At 38.6% G+C, this 24,176-nt stretch overlaps 2 protein-coding genes across 15 annotated transcripts in view; one reads left to right on the forward strand and one right to left on the reverse strand.

The window, feature by feature from the left end:
- LOC135101608 (uncharacterized) overlaps positions 1-8,562 on the forward strand; it is a 285,511-nt gene extending 276,949 nt beyond the window's left edge. For 9 of the 12 annotated variants that reach the window (XM_064005798.1, XM_064005801.1, XM_064005802.1 and 6 more), the window contains 5 exons: positions 382-597; positions 720-1,137; positions 2,906-3,101; positions 4,672-4,777; positions 6,198-8,562. In XM_064005798.1, the coding sequence (XP_063861868.1) occupies positions 382-597; positions 720-1,137; positions 2,906-3,101; positions 4,672-4,777; positions 6,198-6,281 (1,020 nt within the window). In that variant the 3' untranslated portion in view covers positions 6,282-8,562. Of the gene's footprint in view, positions 1-381; positions 598-719; positions 1,138-1,616; positions 2,808-2,905; positions 3,102-4,671; positions 4,778-6,197 lie in introns of those variants that run through there. The other 3 variants (XM_064005799.1, XM_064005797.1, XM_064005805.1) reach the window with 2 other exon arrangements.
- On the reverse strand, positions 5,005-23,957 carry LOC135101609 (uncharacterized). Of its 3 annotated transcripts, none has more exons than XM_064005809.1 (11): positions 23,729-23,760; positions 22,749-22,873; positions 21,190-21,338; positions 20,896-21,045; positions 20,458-20,611; positions 19,910-19,996; positions 19,632-19,774; positions 18,621-18,758; positions 17,898-18,063; positions 17,491-17,571; positions 5,005-6,287 (listed from the first exon to the last, which is right to left on the reverse strand). In XM_064005809.1, the coding sequence occupies exons 1-11, from the start codon at positions 23,743-23,745 to the stop codon at positions 6,232-6,234; spliced, it is 1,266 nt and encodes a 421-aa protein (XP_063861879.1). In that variant the 5' UTR covers positions 23,746-23,760; the 3' UTR covers positions 5,005-6,231. The 3 variants fall into 3 exon arrangements, with proteins under 3 accessions (XP_063861879.1, XP_063861878.1, XP_063861876.1); XM_064005808.1 differs by lacking the exons at positions 5,005-6,287; positions 23,729-23,760 and adding exons at positions 15,095-15,403; positions 23,800-23,957; XM_064005806.1 differs by lacking the exon at positions 5,005-6,287 and adding an exon at positions 15,095-15,403.
- Between the last annotated feature and the right edge of the window lie 219 nt (positions 23,958-24,176).

Genomic DNA, 24,176 nt, shown 5'->3' on the forward strand with positions numbered 1-24,176 from the left:
AGCTGCTTGGCTATGGTTGGGCATTACAGGGGTGCAGTATGAAAAAAAATTCTGCAGCCCCAGTCAAATACAAAATGAGGATCAAATTTGTTCAGTGCCAGAGAAATTTGCCACAAAATGATAAGCTATTACTTTTAAATCTGCATTCCCTTAAAGGATAGAGTCATCAAGGTTACTTTAAAGAGAACTTTGAATGTTTATATAAACTATAATAACATTTTATACAAATGTGAAAAAAAAAAGGAGGCACTTATACTGAAGCACTTGTACAGAGGCTTGTTTACTGTTGTGTTATTTGAACGGACATATATTATGATGTATGTTCATAAACAACCTCATTGTACCAGGAATATGACAAATTTACATGTTATGACTCCACAGTTGCTGATCCCTGTAACACAAGTTGCCAGCCTACAAAAAGAACGGACTGCCAAGATCATCCCCAATGCTGTGGGTCTACAAATGCTGGATGGCAAGAACTATGTATTTGGCTCCCTTCTTTCAAGAGACTCAACTTACAAACTTATGTTGCATATTTGGAGGAAAGCACAGAGGATGGCAGATAGTGACAGTGAACCCCCATCAGGGGTTCAAGTGGTAAGTGTTTTTGGTTCATGTATTTTCTTGTATACTAATAATTAGACAAATTTGAATGACAGTACATGTAAGGGTATAAAGATGCTTTTTGATGAGTTATTAAAGATAATTACACCCCTCAGACTGCAGATGATGATGGTGAAGACTCAGTGTCTGGGAGTGCAAACAGCCTAGACCAGACTGATAGTGGTTACCTGGTGTCCACTGCAGTCAACAGCCTGGGTAGTGTGCCCTCCCCAATCACCACTACACCCTGGACAACAGAAGAAGTTACATCAACTACGAATGCCACCACTGCCACAAATGCTTATAGCACCATTGACAACAGTATACCACCTACTGGTAATAACATTCCAATGAATAGTTCAACCAGTACCTCAGATTCTACTTTATTACTGGGAGTTGGTGTGGTGTCTGGAAAAGTATGTGCTCATGAGGAGACCAACAGTAACAGTGCTACTGCCAGCAATGCAAGTGACGGGAAGGAGAGCAGCAGCATGAATATTCTTGAATGGTTCACACAAGGATCTTTGGTGAAAAGTAAGCACACCTTGTATATTGTATTTCAAGGGATAGTTTTTAGTGCATGCCATATTAAGTCATTGGTAATTCCCGTAAGATTCTGGATTCATGAAAGCTCTAGTAACATCATACTATGCATAGTGTATGTTTTGATCACTGTTATGGAAGCCTTGATATTGGTTTGCAATCCATAAAATTTTGTGTGATGTGTATTTTTGTCATGCTGTTAGAATATTGATAGAGGCATTAGAATCATACTAATAATAACTAAAAATCAACTGCAATGTTCGTTCACCAAAAATCTCTTGAACCTCATGCCATGATGAATGCAAAAATGATTAGTTCATAAGTAGTAACCTTAGAATACTTTGCATGACACTGAAATATGATGCACATCATTATATTAATCACTTATACTTTATTAACTGTATCGAAATATAGTCTGAAATCTCCAGACAGAGAGAGTGATTTCAAAATTCTTTGTTTTTATGTCTCAGAATGCATGGTGCTAGATACAAAGTTTGATGATTTTCTGGTGTGAGTGCAGTAGTAGGAATCTCTTATCCATAATAGGTCAGTGCATAATTTGTTGAATCCTAATTTAAGCATCTTGTCCATATTATTTTTAATATGCTTTGCATACTCTTTTTCTTCTCTTTGCATAATAGTAAAACCATATTGCAAAAGTATAAATCACAAAGATGACAAAGAATATACTTCTTTTGCCACAAAAGTCTGAATTGTGATGAAGATCCAAAATCAAAGTGTGAATAGTCTTATCTTTCTTCATAAAACAAGCATGAAATATCTCTGTAAACTGCCAGTATTTGGCCTTAATTAAGCAAATGCAAGAACATATGGTACAGCTATTCCCTGCCTTTCATGAACAGTACAGATAGCAAGTGGTACTGCTGCTACTCATTTAGGTTGTAAGATAATCAAAACTTGGTGCAGTAATTTTAGTTCACAGCAACTGCTGATGTGATCTTTCAGATTGATATAGGGTTAAGTGGTTGTACAAAGAAATCTTCATTATTATTGGCTGTCAGATAACCCTACATTCTGCATCAAGCATGGTGTTCTGGCCATCACCTTAAATGCTGCCACACATTAATATTTATGAAAAGAGCATGGTACACATTTACCCGAGTATAATATCTCAAACATATATCCTCATAATGTTTAAACTTAATATTTAGTGTGGGAAAACCACACTGATTTTTTATTTAGTTATATCCCTTCAGCACAAAGAAAACATTCAGATCACATTTGGTCATCATTATTTGGTAAGAAGGATTTTAGCCCTCTTATTCAGTGATATTCACTAAACTGTCGAGTTATATGTAACTTAGGTACTCTTAAGTCCCTTATATTTTTAGTCCTTCCACAAGATCTCATTCCATATCTTTTGTCCTGAACTTGATTTTGTATACCACACCACTTAGATCCTTCAGATCCTTTTTCTTCACATGTTCATATTAATAGAATCTGCTCATTGTAAGCACTTCATCAGTGAACTCGCAACATACAATATATTTTTTTCAATTCTTCACCTATTTCTTTCATTACTATTAAAACACTAAACATTGCTAATTTTTTCTTCTCCAATTTCTTGATACATATTGAGAAATAACTTATCTTAAAATATTTTCATTTAACATTTTCTTTCATAAAGCTAGTATGTATGATGAATATTCACTGCATCATTGCATTACAAAACATTAAAACAATTATTTAATTTATTTAAAACTCCTATCATAAATCTGATTATGAACTATTTCCTTAGCATGTTTCAAAGTGGGAAGTGTCCCAATGAAGCTGGTGGGAGAGGGAGTGAAGGAGTTATGGTCACTGCCAAGGACATCTCTACTCTTACTTATTTCAACATTGCTGCTTCTCATGCTCTTCGCCTCTGCTGCATTCATGCTGCACCGTGTGGATCTCCTGAGTCAACAAATAGGCCTTGAAAAGTATGCTGAATAGTAAGTAACATTAGCAATAGTTTCATCAGTATACCATACATGCAGCAGTATTTTGTCTGTTTTTCTGTGATGCCAAAATTGTGTAAATCAATTTCCTCCCATGGAGTATGTTCATCCCTTCACAGGCTGGTGATACTATCACCACATACCAATGCATGTAAGATAGTGAAGAAATTATTGTAATGTTCTATGTATGTAGTTTATTCAATAAGTATTTCTACAAATATGACTTAGTGTTAGGGAAGAGATATACTCATAAGCATAAGTTAGAAGTAAATCAAGAAGAATCTGGCATGTAAATTTTGTCAGAAATGCATATCTTTCATTGACAGTGGTGAGTGCATGAATGTGGGACATTATTTGCAGGTATGAATGTATTAATTAATGAAACAGGAAAGTTTAGACATCTATTTTTCCTCCATTTGTGCAAGCATAGGAGAGCTTCCCTTAGGAAAGTCACGAAGAAGGACCATTGACACAAGTATTAAGAGAAAAGTAGTGATTATAAAAGTAGAACTGTCACTTTTGAATAACATCATAATTCTGATATTACTACATACATCAAACATGAAGCAACCAAGCAGTGGCAGTGAGATATGGGGTATATGCTCATAATGGGAACAAAATGAATGATAAGAGCAATAAATATGTACTCATATATGAAAGGTTTATTGTACACCCATCAAAATATTTTTTGTTACCCTAGGCTCTGAAATTGACTGCACCAAATACTGGCACAGCAGCCATGATGACTTGTGGAGACTAGTACACCTTCCTGTCTCTTCATGCTTAACTTAGTCCTGACTGTGGGTTGTTTGCCGGAACTAAGTAACATCATGTGTTGGAAGCCTGAATAACATCTTGTACTACTATCCCGTTAGTGTGAACACAGCTGTTTTAGATTCATTCTGTGGAGCATATAATGGCTCATGGAGTGCATTCTCCATGTCATACCAGTGTTATATAGTATGCCAGTCACAAATTCCCCACTAACTGGTAACTTGATAGCTGGATTGCCAACCTTGCACCAAACCACAAGGGTTATACCAGAAATCATTGTGTGCTGTGTCATATTGTAACATGCTGTTAAAGGTAAAGGAAATTTTCTTGGTGGGTGATAAGAGAGTTGTAGAGTGGTGAACATAGCAAAAAATAGGACTCTAAGATGGTTTTGTTCCTTATAGATTGTGTGTGAAACAATAATGTAAGAAAGCTGTATTTTTTTCTTTTCTTTTTTAAGTTGAAGTAAAACTATGAAGCAAAAATATGTGATAGCCAAAGATTTACAGTGTGATTTACTCTTTAACTCTAGTTAGCTGAGTAATATTCATGATGGAAGAGGATGAAATCCGTGTTGCATGGTGTACTTTTAAAAATGTGTACCACCTGTTGAGACAAAGAGGATGAGGAAGAGGAAGAGAATTACTGTGTGCTTATTGTATTATATTGATTTATTTCTATTTTATTGAGTTTAAATGTGTGTGTGTGTGTGTGTGTGTGTGTGTGTGTGTGTGTGTGGGTGTGTGTGTGTGTTACAGTTGCATATAATATTTGCTTTAAATTACCACAGTGACAGCATGTATGAAGAAGTACTACAGATGCAGCAGCGACTCCATGCAGCTGCCTCAACTGAAATAGAGAAGACCCTTACCATCCAACTTAAGCACATAGCTACGGTGAGTCAGATAGACAGGTGGATGGATAGATATGTATTTTATTGACTACAAATTTGTAAAAAACTACAAACTCATTTTACCTAAAACATCTAAATAATAACATTGATGATCTAACACAATATATATATACATACAATAAACCAAGATGAGATGAAAGAAGAGCTGCGTAAGATACAATTATGGGGTCTTTAAGGTGTTTAATGAAAGGACGATAAGCATGCAGGTAATGTGTGTGTGTGTGTGTGTGTGTGTGTGTGTGTGTGTGTGTGTGTGTGTGTGTGTGTGTGTGTGTGTACAACATATTTAGCATGTTAAGTCAAAAAATTAAATGTGGAGTGAATGAGGGGCTCAAGTGCAGCACAATAAGGTGGTTTGGCAGCACAAGAAGAATTGCAGAGAATAAAAAGACTAAAGGAGCAAATATAAGGATGGTAGTAAATGCAAGACCTTCAGTGAAATTGGAGGACAAAGTATTAGGATACATGAGAGGAAAGAAAGAAAATGAGAATGAGATGATTAAAGTATGCAAAGAGGGAATGCAAAGACAGGAATAAAATTAATATCCTTTATCCACAACATGTACCTAAGAGAATGAAGATGAAATTGCTGATAATTAAATCCTAGGTGTCATCTTTGCTTTAAAGAGAGAAGACTTTGTCACTTTAGCAGAAATTGTAATGAAATTACCTTTTTTATTTTCTGTGCCTATAACTGTACTACTACTGAGTTGTAGGGCTTGATGAAAACTTCATCTATGCCTACTTTGAAAACGTGTAGTATGTTGTATAATATACAGTTCTACCTCGACTTACGAGTGCCCTAACTTAGGAGTTTTTCAAGATACAAGCTGCTGCTGGAACAAGTTTTTCGCTTTGAGTTGCAAGCCAAAATCCAAGATATGAGCAAGCTTCAGTTGGCTTCAGTGAGCACGACAACCTCTGCCCAGCATTTCTCATCTCACTCATTCACTTCACGTGTTTTTATACAACATTAGTTATTTATAAATACATTTTCTTACAGTCAGCCCTCGATATAACAAACACATGTGGGAGGGTTTACTGTGTTTAAAAACGTGTAACAAAAAAATTGGGATGTTTTTTGGAGGGCTCAAATGAACTAATGCATTTCAATTCATTTCACTGGAGAAAATTGATTTGACACACAAGCAAGCTGAGTTACGAGGTCTGTCATGGAACGAATTTAACTCATAAGTAGAGGTGCCAATGTACTAGTTAACATTCTGATTTCAACATTTTTCTTAGGACAGAATTTTTGTATTCAAATCAAGATAAATAGATTCATATGCATCAAAGAATTTAAAAGGCAGCATTCACAAACATGTACATGAAAATAATACTATAAATAAGTGATACAAAAAAATCTGTTGTCGTCTTCACAGGTTCTCTTTTTCCCCTAACAGGTGCGGCAGTCTTTAGAAGCCTTGATGGTGTTATTCAACAAGGACTTCCCCCTAGAAGCAGCACAGATTCCAGACAACACGTAGCAGTAGCTGCAAGAAAAGTTCTATTTATTTCCTGTATGTATAACCTGACCTCTATAGAATAATTAAGCCATCCTTTTAGGATGAAATGTCCAAGACCTAATTATTGAGGCATAAAGGTTGTTATAATAATCAGGTAATGGCTATGGCCATGTATCAGTGGTTAGAGGGGCATGTTATAGATTCAGTGGTTGTTAATGGTCAAAGGAAATGTACTACTTCATCCCCCCTTCCCTGGTTAAGGGTTACAGGTTTGTGAATAAAAAGAGAATTTGTTTTAGAATTCCCTGCTCCTGGAGTAGTAAGAAAATTTCTATTTTGTTATACTACTATCATACACTATTGTTTATGGATCATCTCAAAGCTGCTGGTATGTTTTGCTGGGTTATAACATGAAGTGCAATTGAAAGCTTGTCTATTATGTATTATGCAGAATACATATATGTGTACATTTATATATAAGTTATTTATGATTAAAATTCTATTCAAAATATAGTATAACAGGGACAAGTTGCATAATATAATTTACAGAAAAGTATGGCCTGGATACCAAGTAATACAATCATGAAATGTTGATCCAGTATCATATTTTTACCTAGTCATGTTTAAGGTCAGTAAAATCATCTTTATCTTACAGCCTACTTAGCCTATATAAATTATAAAAAACTAGGGCATATTAATCTTGCCCTTGGTTTCAGGGATAAAAGATGCTACCCTTTACTGAAAATGTAAATCATGATTGATTGTAAAGTGCCATAAAGGGTTTGGCATAAATCTAGTCACTGAATAGACTAAATATATCACATCTACATACCAATGCCATATGTGGCTCACTACTGGTCAATACTTAATGTACTACAACATGAAATATCTAATCTATTTCAAATTTGTAGATAGCATTCTTTTCTAAATCTTTGGAATGGTTGTGATTTGAACACCATTTTAATCATCTCACTTTTATGTAGAATTAAGAATAAAACACCTGCAATTTTTTTTTCTGTAATCTTCATCAATGGTGATAAAAGTCAGAAAGCATTAATTTATTGAATATCTGTTACTCTGTTGCACAGTCCCTCCCGATTCAGACTTCATGTTGTGGACCAAAGTTATTTACTACTGTAATGTACTACACAACTTTATCTGCTAAAGGATGGCTTCCCTTCCTGTGGCATTGCTTTATGGAAGTAATACTTCCTATCTTGCCTTTTTTCTGGCAATATAACATTGTTTCATCTGTACTGTATTATATTTTCTTACACAATCTGAAACTTTGTCCACTTTTTGCTGTGATATTCAGCTCAAGGGTGAAGCATTAGTGATTTCTGAGATCAAAAGTCTCTAAGACCCATGATGGTAAGGGTCATACCTGCAGTCATCAAGTCATGAATACAAATTCAAGTAAATGCTGTATTTATTTTATGACCTATTAGATTTTAGTTTTTGTACAGTATACATATGTATATGATTTAGCACTAGTGTTTGTATAGCATGTCATGATATGGAGAGTGATGAGTAGATAAATGATTACAGAACCTTGTCATTTTAATTTGCAAACTTAAAAAAATTTTGTCCTAAGTGCTGCATAACATGTTTTGATTTTGAAAAGTGGTAATAAATGGCATTTATAAAAAAACATCTTTTTGGATGTTCACTTTCTGTGAACAGTGATGTAACATTTGGATGTAGTTCTTTAAGTTGCATAATGTCCTGGCAAAGGTTGCAAATTAATTACTATGTATTTAAGAAATCCTTAATGTTGTAGCTATATGTTACCAATACCTTATCTATGTTGTAGCCAAGGCACAAAGCAGGACAAATAGCTACATCATACATTTAGTACTTATTTCACTTCACATAAAATTCCAGCTGTATAATATCCCTACAGCTCCAAATAGAGTTTAGTTTTATCAGAAAGAAGGTTTATGGGTGCTGGGCCCACTTGCCTCGATCTTGTCTAATATGTATTATGTACTGCAAAATGTTACAACCACTTCAATAGTGGTCCTAATTGGTTTGTATCTTGACTATAGTGGCAGAATACTGGTATGCATCACCTGATGGGTGACAAAGGAATTATACACTAATGCTGACAGAAAATCTAGCCCTTGAAAGTGATTCCAATCTTAGACTTAGTATTAATGCTTTTAAATTGTTGTAATGTGCATATGAATAAAGTTCTATATACAATTGTTCACCTGTTGTCTAGCATAATTGGTTCTTGAGGCACGAACTCAGAATGTATTCATATGATATGGCAGGACACTCCATAAAAGATGACTAGAAATATGTTCTCATTCCCACCTTCCTGTGTAGTACAATGGGACAATCCATTGTTTCCTTCAAAGTATGCAACATTATTAAGAATGCAAACTCAGGTGTTGAAATATTTTAGACACCAGGCTGTCATCCTCCTCATAGGTATATGGGCCACTTCTTATCTTGGAGTGATTAAATACTTCAAAACTGTTTTACCTGTAAATCCAGGCAGTTATATAATTATATAATATACATATATGTGTGTGCATACTAGACATATATGTCATGACTGTATGAAGAAATGCATTTTATATTTTTGCCTGGAATCATGTCATTTCTGTTCTCCAACAAGCCAAAAACTCCTTCATTAATAGAAAAGTGTCAAAATCTTTCAAGGTCTAACTCCCCTTGTGACTTCTGGAACCTAACCAAAAAAACATCTCCAATAACTTTGCTTCTTCATCTTTCCCTCCTTTATTTCAACCTGATGGCACCACTGCCATCTCATCTATTTATAAAGCTAAACTCTTTGCTCAGGCCTTTGCTAAAACTCTACCTTGGATGATTCAGGGCTTGTTCTCCAAGACTGCCTCCATGCTTGCACCTTGCTTAGTCAAACTCTTCCAACTCTGTCAACATCTACCTTTCTTTCTTGATGGAAGTTTGCCTATATTCAGTCTGTTCCTAAAAAGGTTGATCATTCTAATCCCTGAAACTACTGTCCTATTACTTTAATTTCTGGACTCTCTAAAGTTTTTTAATCCATCCTTAACAGGAAGATTCTTAAACATATCACTTCAACAACCTTCTATCGGATTGCCAGTATGAGTTCTGTTGAGGCTGTTCTACTGGTGATCTGGCTTTCCTTATTGAATCTTGGTCATCCTCTTTTAAGGATTTTAGTGAAACTTTTGCAGTTGCCTTAGACATATCAAAAGGTTTTGATAGAGTCTGGCACAAAGCTTTGATTTCAAAACTACCTTCCTACAGCTTCTATCCTTCTCTGTAACTTTATCTCAAGTTTCCTTTCTGACCATTCTATTGTTGCTGTGGTAGACAGTCACTGTTCTTTTCTTAAATCTATTAATAGTGGTGTTTTTCAAGGTTCTGTCCTGTCATCCACTTTCTTACTATTATTCATGAATGATCTAAACCAAACTTCTTGTCCTATCCACTCCTACACCAGTTTTTCTAACTCCCCCCTCATAGCTGCTAACTCTGTACAGAGGCCTTATCCATCCATGTATTGAGTATGCTTCACATGTATAGGGGGTTTCATTCACACTGCTCTTAGACAAGGTGGAATCAGAGCCTTTTCATCTTATCAACTCCTCTCTTCTAACTGACTGTCTTCAGCCTTTCTCTCATTGCTGCAGTGTTTGATCTCTTGCTATTTTGTACCACTATTTTCATGCTAACTGGTCTTCTGATCTTGTTAACTGCATGCCTTCCCTCCCGTGGCCTTACTGCACAAGACTTTCTTTCTCTCACCACTATTCTGTTCACCTCTATAATGCAATAGTTAACCAGTATTCCTAGTCATTCATCCCTTCCTCTGGTAAATTCTGGAACTCCCTTCTGCTTCTGTATTTCCTCCTTCCTATGACTCAAGCTCTTTCAAAAGAGAGGTTTCAAGACACTTAAACTTTAATTTTTGACAACCACTTTTGACTCTGGGGACAGGCACCTCAGCAGGTGTTTTGTTTATTGTGATGATGTTGCCCTTGGCCAGTACCCCTTCTACATAAAAAAAAGAACACTCTTTTTCATGAAACAGTGAGAAATTAATTTATCTATATAACAGGCTGGCAATCCCATATGGGATGACTAAGGCACCACACACATGCAAGCACATTATTCACATTCTTGGCTCTCATTGGCCAATGGTGGAAAGGGACACCATACTACACCACAGGAATCCAGGAGGTACAAGAGGTGTGAGTTGGGATTGGACCTAAATCTGGCTGGGTGGAAGCACAAGCCTCAACTGTCTGGACCATAAGGAACTGCACTGCTAATTCTACTTTGGCTTGTGTGTCTGAGTCCTGCCACACAACAATATGGCTTTCTCTTCCTAGATTAATTTCTGGTATTTCATTAATTTAATGTGGTAGTGTATGCATCCAGAGTTCAAGGCATGTCTTCGGGAAGTGTGTTTTACATAAGAGGGACTCTGGCCAAGGGCAATAAAAAATGTTTAAAAAAGATCTACTGAAGGCATCAATCCCCATAGAGTACAGTCAGAAGGATTAACTAAAATTATCAGAAGTGTCTTAAAACCTCCCTCTTAAAGAGAGTTCTAGTCATAGGTAGAAGGAAATACAGAATCAGCCAGGAAGTTCCAGAATTTACCTGTAAAAGTGAAGAAAGTTGAGAATATTGATTAACACTTGTATTAGGGAGGTGGACAGAACAAAGATGTAAAATAAAAAGCATTGTGCAGTGAGGAGGGAGGCATACAATTAGCAAGATCGGATGAACAGTGCTGCCGTTTAAGTGTTAAAGTAGCAATAGAAAACAGCAAGAGATGCAACCTTGCAATGAAGAAAGAGACTGAAGAGTCATTTAGAGCAGAGGTGATGATGACCATGCTTTCGATTCTGCCCTTTTCAAAAGAGCAGTGTGAGATGAAACCTGAGATGTAGTTATAGAGAGGACAGAAACTGTGGGAGGGTACTTTGGAAATTTGGAAATTAAGGCTTTATGTTAGACTATATCAAATGCTTTTGATGTCTAATTCAACAGCGAAAGTTTCACTAAAAATCCCAGAAATGACCAGGACTCAAGAGCCACAAATGTAAGAACGTTGTTACATTGGCTATTTATTTACTTATTTATTTATCTATTTTTGTGCGTGTGTGTCTATTTTGCAGCATGCGCTATGGGAACATGCGAGAGCCGCCAACAAGAGGACACCTATCATAGAAACAACATGCTGTCCACAACATGGCTGATTAAATGATTACCGAATATAAGAATTGAATATATTCTATAGTGTTCACCGCAGTCAAGTTTTGTAAACACAGAGGGCAGCTACGTATGTAATACAAGGGAGCAGCTACGAAAACAACATCGGAATTGAAACCACAGATTCATCCCCAGGAGCGGTGGCCTCAGCACCATGAAGGCGCTAAATCCTATTTTTTTCATCAGAACACTATTTTCCTTAGTCCTTATAGTTAAGAGGATTATGAAATGCAGTATCCACTTGAGATGACTTGTTGTAACCATAATATTATGGTTGCAACTATAGTCACTGCCCTATATTATAGGGTTTGGCACTGAGCGGAATCAAACCAAATGTGTTTCCTCGCCACATGGTGTGTTAGGGCTGAGTCGCACTATCGCTTTTCTGTTGATTTCTTTTTATCTTTTTTTTTATCTTTTTTTTTCAACAACTTTCTGAAGATGTTCGATCTTTCGAACGCTCCCTGTCACACAGTCACTTGTTCTGCGCGCCGTCAACTGTAAACAAACATGACCCGACCAAGCAAGCAGCCACTGCTCTTCGTTTTATTTATTCATTTATTATTATTTTTTTTATTTATTTATTTTTCATTTTAATGCGTGTAGTACAGTGGAGACGGGTTAGCAGGCTAGTCAAAAGTGACTTTACAGATACAGTATGGTTCCCACCTCAATACTCTGGCTTCGTATACCTACAAAGGTGAGTGGATGAGCCTGAAAAGAGGCCTCTACAGTGTACAGTCTTGTCCTTCAGCGCCATAGCGGTAGTGATTATATATATATATATATATATATATATATATATATATATATATATATATATATATATATATATATATATATATATATATGGTATTATTGCAGTTTCAATTAATACATTGTATGTAACTATAGCCCTTCGTAGAGTTTATATCTCACTGTTTGGAGGATTTTTAGCACCATTTTACCCTGTCGGAAATTAATAATAACTTTAGATGGGAATTTCGAAGGTGTGAGTCAATTCTAGTATAGATCCACCTCCAATCGTCTCTCGTAGGCTACTGAGTGTGTTCGTATGTTTATTATCAATGGTGTGCATGCTCGATGGCTAAGTGACGTTGAGTCACGTGTTAAGACCTATGATGGGGTGGGGTTACATGCTGCGAATCAAGTTACACGGAAATTTGTCGGACAATCACATATAGGCACGTATGTTTAGAGGAGGAAGGAGAACCCGGGACTGTCTGTGCTGCGTCAGTCAGACCATGACTACGGAGGAGATTTGTGCTGGCTGTGAGTATACGAACTGGTAGTTTACCACCAGTTCCCACAGCTTCTCTCCTTAGGTATTTTTCGTTAAGTAATTACTGTCGGTATGTAATAATGACTGACATTGTAGGAGGCTACACAATGTTATATTGCGTTAGTTTACCTTATGGGGGATTAGGAAGTTAGGTAATGTTAGGTTCGGTTAGGTTAGGTAATTTTTTTTTTTTTTTTTTTAGTTCCTCGGAGCTCCACCCACTTGACCACTGAAGAACAGACCAGTGGAGTTGCCTGGCGTGCTGCTCAAGAAAAAAGTGTCCTACAGTTCATTGGCGATGTCTCTCTCAGAGACCGCAGAAGCCTTAAGGCAACGTATTCTCCAGTGTATCTCTTCTTCAGACCTGTCTTTCTTGATCTCTTGTGCAAATATAAGCCACTCCAATGAGTATTTTAGCGTGAATTGACTGTATCAGTCATGACCTCACACTGCATTATGGCATTGTATCAGAACAGAATGATGTTTTGGAAGTCGTGGCTCAAAACAGAAAGGCCATTCAGACACCTTTAGCTGCCCTGTCAGAATGCCGCACGCCGCTGGAAGGCTTGACTGCTCCACGCTCATTATAAGCAAATGTTACTATTCACTTAATTTGAAATCATTTACGCTACACAGTTTAAATAATGGTTTTCACTCATGACTGAATTGTATGCAGATAATTCTGTATGTTCGAGACTTTATTGAAAACAATACACGCACATCGGCTTGGTTTCACCTAACATGTTTGTTTGCATGGCTGTCCGCGAGTGCCTGTGTCTTTCGCTCCGCCCCGCTGCCCGCCCATTTCTACCGTCGATTCCCGAGGGAGCTTATTAAAGCTTGCGGTTCTATGTATAGTTGTAAGGTTCCGAAGCTCCCAGGAGACCTGCGCGAAAGGAATACGTAGAAAAATGCTTGTTTACGAGGCGCTTGCGAAGAACTGAAGACGCCTAGTGTGTGCGTGTGCACCTTTCGCAAGAAACATAATAGTAGGTAAGTCTTTTCAAGTCCTCAGGCGCTCTTTTTATTAGCCACCTGATCATATTGACTTCATAAATAGAACCTTGCTGTAAAATTAGTTTGTATGGTGGCTTGGCTATCATAAGTTAGATAGGCTACACACACACACACACACACACACACACACACACACAGAGAGAGAGAGAGAGAGAGAGAGAGAGAGAGAGAGAGAGAGAGAGAGCAGCGTGTATCAAATTTTAAGAGAAAACCTTGCAGCATATTGATTTTTGTCTTTGTTAAACAGATAAATAGGTTCAGCAGTTACGCCAACATGTAGCGAAGAGAGAGAAAAGACGAAGGCAGTAATAAAAGCATGTGCTTTATAACTATTATGTTTTTACATGAGGATAGAGAAGTCAAGACTACGTTGTGATCATCTCTTATTCTTGCCCAGTATTTTGAAAAACTTGATTCCCACAGTATAACTAGTTTCAAAGACTACAGATCGTGTTCTTGTTTTTTTTTTTCCAGTAATGATGCAGAATCCTCCTTAAACTATTATAAAATCACGAAAATATCCTTGAATATGTTATCTATATCCACTAGATTTGTTAAAAGGAGTTAAGACATTGAAACCTTCGAGAAATGCTGTCCATCGTCTTTTTTCCGAGTGCCACACAGTTGGGTGGCGGTCATACGAACAAGAATGTAAGCTCAGCTCTCTAAATGAAACTACGTATTATATGAGGCGCCTAGAGTGACGTAAGCGCCGATAAGTAAAAACAGGGAAAAAAAAAAACGCCATCAAAGTTTTGTTATTTTCTGAATGTGGTATCTCTTGAATGGATTGAGAAACAGTGTAGTGAATGGTATCAAAATATCCAATAATTTATGCCCTTTTGTTAGTTGAATTACATTATTAAGTTAGTTAAATTACATTATTAAAATAAATACGTGACCGCGTTTTTTTAACGGCACAATTTTATTAAGGATATCACACAGCTATATTAGAATCGTATTTAGCGCCCATACATTTTTTTTTTCCCTTATTCTATCAAGTTTTATTTTCCATGTACTAATAGGGGAATCACAACATTAAAAAGTCTTCTTTTCAATGAACTTATCAATTTTATTAAGCAAAAACGCAAGTGACATACTCGTACATGTACTTCCTAAGATGAACACATGGAGGTAAAATGAGAGGAGACGGCATGATGTCACCAATGTGAAGCCAACGCGATATTGGTCCGCTGTACATACATATACATGTACATATAGATGAAAGAGAAAAATAAACTATCAGGTGAAAGATGGCCTGAAGTTTGATTTTCTTGGTATACTATCCCTTAACCTCTCTCTCTCTCTCTCTCTCTCTCTCTCTCTCTCTCTCTCTCTCTCTCTCTCTCTCTCTCTCTCTCTCTCTCTCTCTCAAGTAGTGTGTGCCTCTTATTATGAAGTTCGATATCTCAGTATTAATCTTGCTGTTGGAATTGATTCTGAAGCGGCGATTGTTCGCTGATGGCAGCTGAGCGTCGTTTCTTCACCACAGTGGAAATGATGATTGCCAAGGCAATAATGATTAACACTGCCACCAACACACCGATGACTATGCCCAAATCGCGAGAGAGTCCTGGTGATGTACTAGGGTCCGTGGTGGTTTCTGTTGATAGGAGAGAAAGGACAAGTCTTAGTAAGGCGAGTTTTACTTAATCATTTCTACTACTATGTATTTTTTTTTTTCTTCTTTTCTTTCAAGACTGTACATGATTGGCCTGGTTCGCATTGAGTGTTACCAAAACAGTGCTGTGTAGTCGTGTGTATATGTGTGTCGGGTGAACGACTATGAAATGACGAACAGGCAAAAGCTTGCTGAAAACAGTGGCACGCGGTGTGAAAAGGAATAAAAGAATTGTACATACAGGGCATACTATTCAGCCTGCTCGCCGCGACGCACGCTGAACGAGATTAATTAACGGGTGCTTTGGAAGTTATCAGATATGTTGGCCCATTCGGGTAGTAGTCACATAAATGTTCGTCTTTTGACCGCCCTTGCACGCGTCGCTGGATATTGCCCGGTCATTTGAGAAGCAGCGTTGACAGTCGACGGCAAGGATTCTATACGTTCCTTGGTCGACGGTAAGGATCTAAAATGGCGCTGGAATGTGCTCTTCGTAGCATCATCATGCGAAAGCTTAGAAGGGAAAAAGAATAACGAAAGGAGGCGGAGAGGAAGCTGAATAGGATTTGAGAAAATTGAAAAGTGAGAGACAGAAAAGTGAAGTGTGTGGGACTGAATGAATGGGAAGAACGAGATAGAACGAAGGCAAACCTTGAAATGGTGCAAGAAGAAAAAAGGTCCCAACGTATGAAAAGTGGTATTATGGAAGCCTGTGTGGTGATCTCTTCCGAGTTAGGACACAGTGTATGGGTGTATAAGAAATCACAGATGGTATGAGTTCCGCAGCAAAGAGTGCCCGATGTGTGACATGAGAGAGGATGAGACAGTGTAACACATGATGCTGGACTGTCAGAGTAACAGGAGAGAGATGATGCGAGTGATTCGGACTGAGCTAGGTTATAGAAGGAATGAAAAAGTGGAGAAGACAGGAAGGGAATGGACGGTGCTGCTGGTGGGACGGTGCAGAGAGACGAATGAAAGGATGATCGAGACAATGAAGGGGTTCCTGGAGAGAATGTGGTGTGCCAGTGTGGGAACCAGTCGTGTGGAGGGCACTGTTCGTTTTCTGTTTGTTTTGTTTGTTTCTCTTCTAAATGAGTTGCCGTTCTAAAGGCGTGGTTCAGGAGCAATCCCAAGCCACCTGTAGCATCAAGATCAATATTAAGATCATAATATCATGGTGATATTTATAACATTAGATCTCAGATCATAGAAACATATCAAATTATATTTATTACGTACCATTATGAAAGCTAGGCGAGTGAAAATAAGGAGGGAAAATTATCAATATACACGTAGAAGAACCAACTGAATAAGTTCAAGCATTGTTTTGATTGTTGTTTTGCATGTTTCTCAAACCAAAGAGGTGACAAACAACATGTCCAATTCAGAGGGAAGAATAAGATGGCGGAGAAATGCTGCGGAATCCCTTATTGAAATGGTGGGGAACCTGCCGGCCTTGAGGGAAGTAAACTCTTCAGATCTTAAGAAGAGTCTAGGATAGGATACTGATTTCACCAATACTCATTATATCTAAACCTATAACTTTTAAGAAAAAAAAAAAAAAAAAGAATATTAGGCATGCCTAATCAAAAATTTAATCTTGCGGCCCCTGACCCTGTGGGACGCAATCCTAACCTAACCTAACCGTGCAGGGTGTAACCCAAATCAAAATGAACTGAATATAACATTTCATCCGCTTCACAAATTAATTAACTTTGGTATGTCATTAGCATCTCTTGTAAGCATGTTCGCCATATTTGCTGTGATACAAGTCAAAGGAAGAGGGTAGAAGGCGGTGTGTGTGTGTGTGTGTGTGTGTTCTAGGCGGAGTCAACGCTAGTATCCGATGTCTGATGATCGAGAGTCGACGGTCGAAAGAAATACGTTCTAGTGTGATAGCGGCTTTACTCACTTTTCAGCATCTGTGCGCACACAGTTTAAGGAATAAGATCTTGGGGTGTGGAAGATCTGACGGAGTACTTCTAACTATTATCTGTGTGTGTGTGTGTGTGTGTGTGTGTGTGTGTGTGTGTGTGTGTGTGTGTGTGTGTGTGTGGCGTACTCACCCACGATTGGTGCATTGGTGGGCAGGCCTTTTGGGGTGGTGGTGAAGGTATATACTGGCCACGTCGTCCTCTGTTCAATGACTGCAAGGGAAGGACAGGATCATTGTGGTCAGTCGGCGTATGAAGCTCCCTCGCTAAATACCACCTTCCTTCACTTGCCTCTCATACCAAGACAGGACACAGAGAAATTGACCGTAATGAATCAGAAAGGCATTGCAAATAATTTATGATATAACAAACGACAACATATATTGTAAAGTTGTATAGATTATGAATAAGCAAGGATTTAGTTAGTCATTCTATGTATTGTTGCTTTCTTAAACCATGTTTGCATAAAAGTTATTCTTGAGACTCAAGCAGTACGTAGTAGATGCATGTCTTTCCTCACATAACTGGGCGCCACTTACTCTCACACTTAACGTTGACGTAGGCCACGGAGTAATACCGAGCATCTAAAATCTGCAACTCTTCCGGGACGTAAGCGGTCACAGTGAGACCTTTGCGGTTGGTCGAAGGCATATGTGCCATCAGCACATTTCCTTCCCCCTCGTTCACTCGTATGTTTACGAGGATCTGGAAGAACAAAAAGTGAACGTCTGGTCAGTGCGTTAAGAGAAAAAAAAAAAGAATATATATATATATATATATATATATATATATATATATATATATATATATATATATATATATATATATATATATATATATATATATATATATATATATATATATATATATCAGTAATTCCACCCTTTATCAGTTTCATGCTTACAAAACTGTGAAAGACCGGTAAATATTTATATTTATATTTGTGAATTTGGAAATCTGGATTGCCAGAGTATAACTCGTTATCGATCTATATAATCCCTTCATAAATGTGAAGTAGCAATGCCCAGTCACCTAAAGCGTCGTCATGAAGGTACTAGTCAGCGAGAAGCTGGGCAGGCTGACAGATCCACAGGCACAGGCCTCACCCGTGAAGAAATTAAGCACAACACTGGGAGGCTCCTGAAGGAGCCTCCCAGTGTTGTGTCTCTCTGTGTTGAGAATTGTCTTGATAATACCTCAAATGACTGTAAAACACACACACACACACACACACACACACACACACACACACACACACTTACCTTGTTATCCTGTAGAGAAATAGTAACAAAATTCCACTTTTTAGGTTCGATGGAAAGCTTAACTTCATCCTTGAACTCGCATCTTTGGCCCGTCACTTGGCACTCCAGCAGCTTCACACTCGAGCCATGCACTTCAACCTGTTGAAGGTAACCGATGCATCAGTAACTTAGCGTCTTCTTGTCATAATGAATCTCATAACCCACAGCGAAGTCTCCTTAACACACTCGCTTGTCCCCCCCCCCCCCCGCGGACGCATGAACCACGCATCCCCACACCGAGTGCCTTTTCCGCCCCTCGATTCTTATCCTCCTGCGTCCCTCACCCACTCACCTATACGGTATATTGTACAATGTCATACTTGGTTATTTATCTGCGAAAAGAATGAATGCCAGACTTATGCCCGTAACTCAGGCCGTAATTCAGGGTACTTATGTCTACTTATATTTACGTGTGTGTGTGTGTGTGTGTGTGTGTGTGTGTGTGTGTGTGTGTGTGTGTGTGTGTGTGTGTGATGCTTTTAAACTGTCACTTAGCATATCTGTGTTCATCTTTGACATTTGGACCTGTACGATTGTTGTCGTTGTTGTCGTTGTTGTCGTTGGTGGTGGCGGTAAAGGTGTTGTAGATGTTGTTGTTGGTGGTGGTGGTAGTGTTCTCTTGATCATCATGTTTGCCCTCACAAGGTAAAGAAGTCTCGGATGATAGTGTAAAATCCATCATTCAGAGCTATGGAATCTTAATATTGTAGTGTGTAAGTTTTAAGGTTTTCGGATCTGAGACACACCAGTAACAGACGTCTCCCTGGAGGAAATGTATAGGTCAATCGGCTGAGAGAGAGAGAGAGAGAGAGAGAGAGAGAGAGAGAGAGAGAGAGAGAGAGAGAGAGAGAGAGAGAGAGAGAGAGAGTTGATGAAATGCTAGAAATATTTCCGAAATGAAAGACTCCCACTCAACCCAGTAGCGTGCCCCAATAGATAAGGGCGGAATTAAAGAAATGACTCTGTACACACCTTGAAATAGTGGATCTCATTGGCGATGATGAGATGCAGTGAAGGGTGGTTCGGGTACAGTGCCAATGTTAGGTTGTTAAACACAGGAGCAGGGACCGAAGGATGATTCATCTCCACCCGATACATGGGACATTTCTTGTATGCTGTGGGGAAACATAATCAGTCATCAGCAGGTGTGTGCCACCATCAGTCATGTTTCTGGCAGCAGCACAAGACTGTCAGTAATTTCAGTAGTATCAGATAGGCAGCTCCTTACATTGCGAGGTACATATACTTACGGGCTAAAGGCTGTGGGGCTGTGGTGGTGGTGCTAACCGGGGCGGGGGACAGGATGGGGAGCTCCGTCTGTATCTCTGGCATCCCGTCTGTAATCCATTCAGCGGATGTATAGTACACTCAGTTAATACATGGAATAGCTTACATGTGACTTTCCTTTCCCAAGGAAATAATAAAGTCTGCACATAACAGTATCTTTACGGTTCTTATTCAAGTAATCTGCGTGTCTTTTTAGGAGACGTCAGCTGACATCGCCACCTGTTCTAGATGTCCAGTTATATAATACATGGTCGTGATAACAATGGCTGCCTATGAGTCGTTCAGTACACTGGCAAAAATTAAAATAAATAAAGAAAGAAAAAGCTGGGATATGTATTTTACTTAATATATATTATCTGTCATTAGTAAACAGGATATGTGTTGTACCTAACAGATCTAAGCAGCGATCATAATGTTTAGCTAAGGGTACTCAAGACATGGTAACACACACACACACACACACACACACACACACACACACACACACACACTCACTCACTCACTCACTCACCGGAACAGGGAATCTCGAGCGTGGCGTGGTAGGAGGGCGTGGCGGGGGGCACTATGAAGGTCACTTGCATGACGCCGCTGCTCTTGATGGGTTCTTTGCTCATCGTCACTTGACCGCCCATTACGCTGGCCTTCATATTGACGTCCACGGTTATCTGGGGTGAGGACAGGACACACACACACACACACACACACACACACACACACACACACACACACACACACACACACACACACACACACACACACACACACACACACACACAAATGATTGTTAGGCGTGAAAAAAATGCAACATAACAAATAATGCAATACTGGTAAAGCACACAAGCAGTAAACGCTTTAAAAATCCCATTAAAGACGCATCATTGCCATAATTTCAATGTATGAACTAAAAAAAGAATATAATAGCCTTTCAGCACCATCACCACCCTCCTACCTCGCCGTTGTTATACTTCACGTAAATTTTGTTCCATTTGTTTGGCACCAGGAGGTCGTTGCTTTTGGACCCGCCCTCGTTCACCATTTCACACTGGGCCTCGTGCACGTCACACTTGAACAGCTGCACCATCGTGCCGTCCACTGTGGCCTGCAGCAGAGTCACGGGAATAAGGGAGATCAAGTGCGTGAAAATACTTTAAATTGTCACAGCCATTATCATTGTTATTGACATTTTTTTTTATTTCTTCATTAGCTCCTCCTCCTCCTCCTCCTCCTCCTCAGTCTCACTCACCTTGTACAACACATCGTCCCCGACAAACTCCATACTCATGACAGGCAAGTTGGGGTTCAGGGAGAATATAAGGTAGTCCTGGAGGGTGACACGCGCCAGGCCGTGCCCCTCCCCCACCTCTACCAGGAATGGGCAGAACGCTCCTTTGCCTGTGCAGGGTCACCAGTGTCACTCACTCATCATGTGTTAAGTTATGCATGCTGGGTTACGTTACAGGAAAATTCTCTCTATTGAATATCAATGAGCGTGAAGATAAGTAGCTATAATGTGTGTGTAAGGTTGCAGAGTTAAAATAGTACCTCTAATGAAGATCATGATTGTGATGGCGATGATTATAGTGCTTAGATGACAATAATGACAACAATAGTTATTATGATGATGCTGATAATGTTAACAATTATAAAATTTATGATAATTATGATAACAATGTTAATAACAGTAATAATAATAATGATAAAACTAATAATGATGATAATGATAATAATAATAATAATAATAATAATAATAATAATAATAATAATAATAATAATAATAATAATAATAATAACAATAATGCTAATTATTATCATTATTATTATCACCATCATCATCATCATCATCATCATCATCAAGGTTTTCAAGGGAGTTTTCTTGATTTTATGGTTTGATTCTATATATAAAAAAAAAAAAAAAAAAAGCTCTAAAGAAAAGATTAGCCATGTCTATGGTCTTTGAAAATGGTCCTTATGAAAGAGGCTAGCAAGGCGTCGTCACCATTTCCACCATCACCACTGAAGTCACGGTGTTGTGAAAGGTACGCCTTGGATGTTAACACGAAACATAGTTGGAAATTCCATACTGACGAAAGAGACCAAATGTTTGTTACACTTTGTTTCCGCCGTACACGTTTCCCCTCGAGCCTCGCCTACCTGAGTGAAGCAGACCAGCTAATAATATGTAGCTTACATAGGTGACTTGTTCACAGTGCACAATTCAGCTGTACGTGGCGCCTAGTTGGTGGCACGTATCTTGCATTGCACTGACACAAACAATGCTTCTAACCCAGAACTCTTCAAAGTAGACAGATATTGTAGATAGGTGTATAAACAACAAGTGGAATGTAATAAAGTCTCTCTCTCTCTCTCTCTCTCTCTCTCTCTCTCTCTCTCTCTCTCTCTCTCTCTCTCTCTCTCTCTCTCTCTCTCTCTCTCTCTCTCTCTCTCTCTCTCTCTCTCTCTCTCTCTCTCTCTCATGACACATTACACATGTCAGGAGACTTTCAAGAAGACTCCTGTCATGCACGTAATTGACTAGTAGGGGATTGACAGTCTTCGTTGCCATGGACGGTTGTAATAGCTCAGAAGATCCGCAAGACTCACAACTGAAGCTGTTTAGGCTTGCTGATAAAACTGTTCGTGGTAACACTTATATTAGAGTCATATTTAATTTTGGTCTTCACTAGGCATCATTACTATCATGTACAGTGAGTAACTAACTACATAGCTAAACGCACAATACCCCGGCCATCACACACCCTGCCCGCTCTGTCCTCCCTCGGGGCTTCCCACAAGTTTACTCACCTTGGTGATGGGGATCGTTGGAAATCGGCTGTTTACGTTCTGCTGAAACGTGGCGCACAAGAAACAGCAGAGCGGTGTAGGCGGGCAGCCTAAGTAGGTGACCCGGCAACATGGTGATGCTTCCCCTGGAGGGAAAGTCAAGAGTTAGTGAGTGAGAGTGGAGACGAGGCGGCGGCCTGGCCGCACACAGGTAAACTCTCAGGCCGATAGGCACGGGCGCCATCACTGGACAATGATTGTCGAGCTAGACCGCCAAGCTAAACATCAAGTGGTATCAATCTTCTCAGTTATTATTATTGGCTGTAATTCATTGCCATAGAAAAATTGTTCGTCTTTCTTTATTTCTTTCTTTATTTCTTTCTTTCTTTATTTTACTTATTTATTTATTGATTACTTATTTCATTTATCAGTTTATTTTATTTATTTATTTATTTATTTATTTTTATTTATTTATTTATTTATTTATTTACTTATTTTATTAATTATTATTATTTTTCATTTATTTATTTATTTTTTTGTTTGTTTGTGTGGCTCCATGGCAATATGATATTCACCATGCTTCCCTCATGTATTTTTCTATGTTTGATTATTATTAGTAATAATGAATATAATATTGTCAGTATCTATAGAGAAAGTAGTGAACACTTAGGAGCTTCAAGTATATTGGTGTGGAATTTGCAGTTTCATTTTCAAACACAATTTTCCTCGTTGTTTCGTGGACCCCAGCAAACACTCCTCGTGGTTCCTGGCGTTGTGATGCCCACATTGGGAATCCTTGTAGTCTATTATGACCTTAACAATTTTTATGTAGTTATAAAATTTCTACAGTACCCACAGTTTAGGTGGGACCTTTTGTTCTGTAGAATAGTTTGTGATAACACGAATATGAAAAGTGAATTCCATGAACGATAAATCAAATCAACACGATTAACATTGTTATGCAGCCAGACAACTGTGTGAACAATGTAACTATTTAATGCTTTGCTTCACAACACATCAGTCACTCGGTGTCTGTGTACGTTCAGACTTGAATTTGACCGTCCACACTCACTTAGGCAGGGCAGGGCGGGAGGCAGCGGCGGACACGGTTCCTCGGAAACGAGTGGCTGCGTCAAGCTGAATGTGTGAGGGAACCGCTTCCGGCAGAGTGACGTAATGCTGTAACTGTCAATAATGTCTTGACAATGACATCACAAAGTAAGTGAAAGTTTATCAACTAAGGGCGTCTTGCCGGCCTATCCTCTGAGTAAGTTTTCATGAATCATGATAATTGCAATTATACACTTGGTATTAACGGAAACATTGAAAAGAGCTGTCTACGGTTTGCATTTTTTTCCGTAAATAAGGAAAGGCGTAGGCAGCGGGAGGAGCGTAGCGTCAGGAGATGCCTCATATGCCTCATATCGGGCGGTATTTCCATCAGCTATG

The sequence above is a fragment of the Scylla paramamosain genome, chromosome 6, assembly GCF_035594125.1.
Source record: "Scylla paramamosain isolate STU-SP2022 chromosome 6, ASM3559412v1, whole genome shotgun sequence".
In the NCBI taxonomy this organism is placed as follows: domain Eukaryota; kingdom Metazoa; phylum Arthropoda; class Malacostraca; order Decapoda; family Portunidae; genus Scylla; species Scylla paramamosain.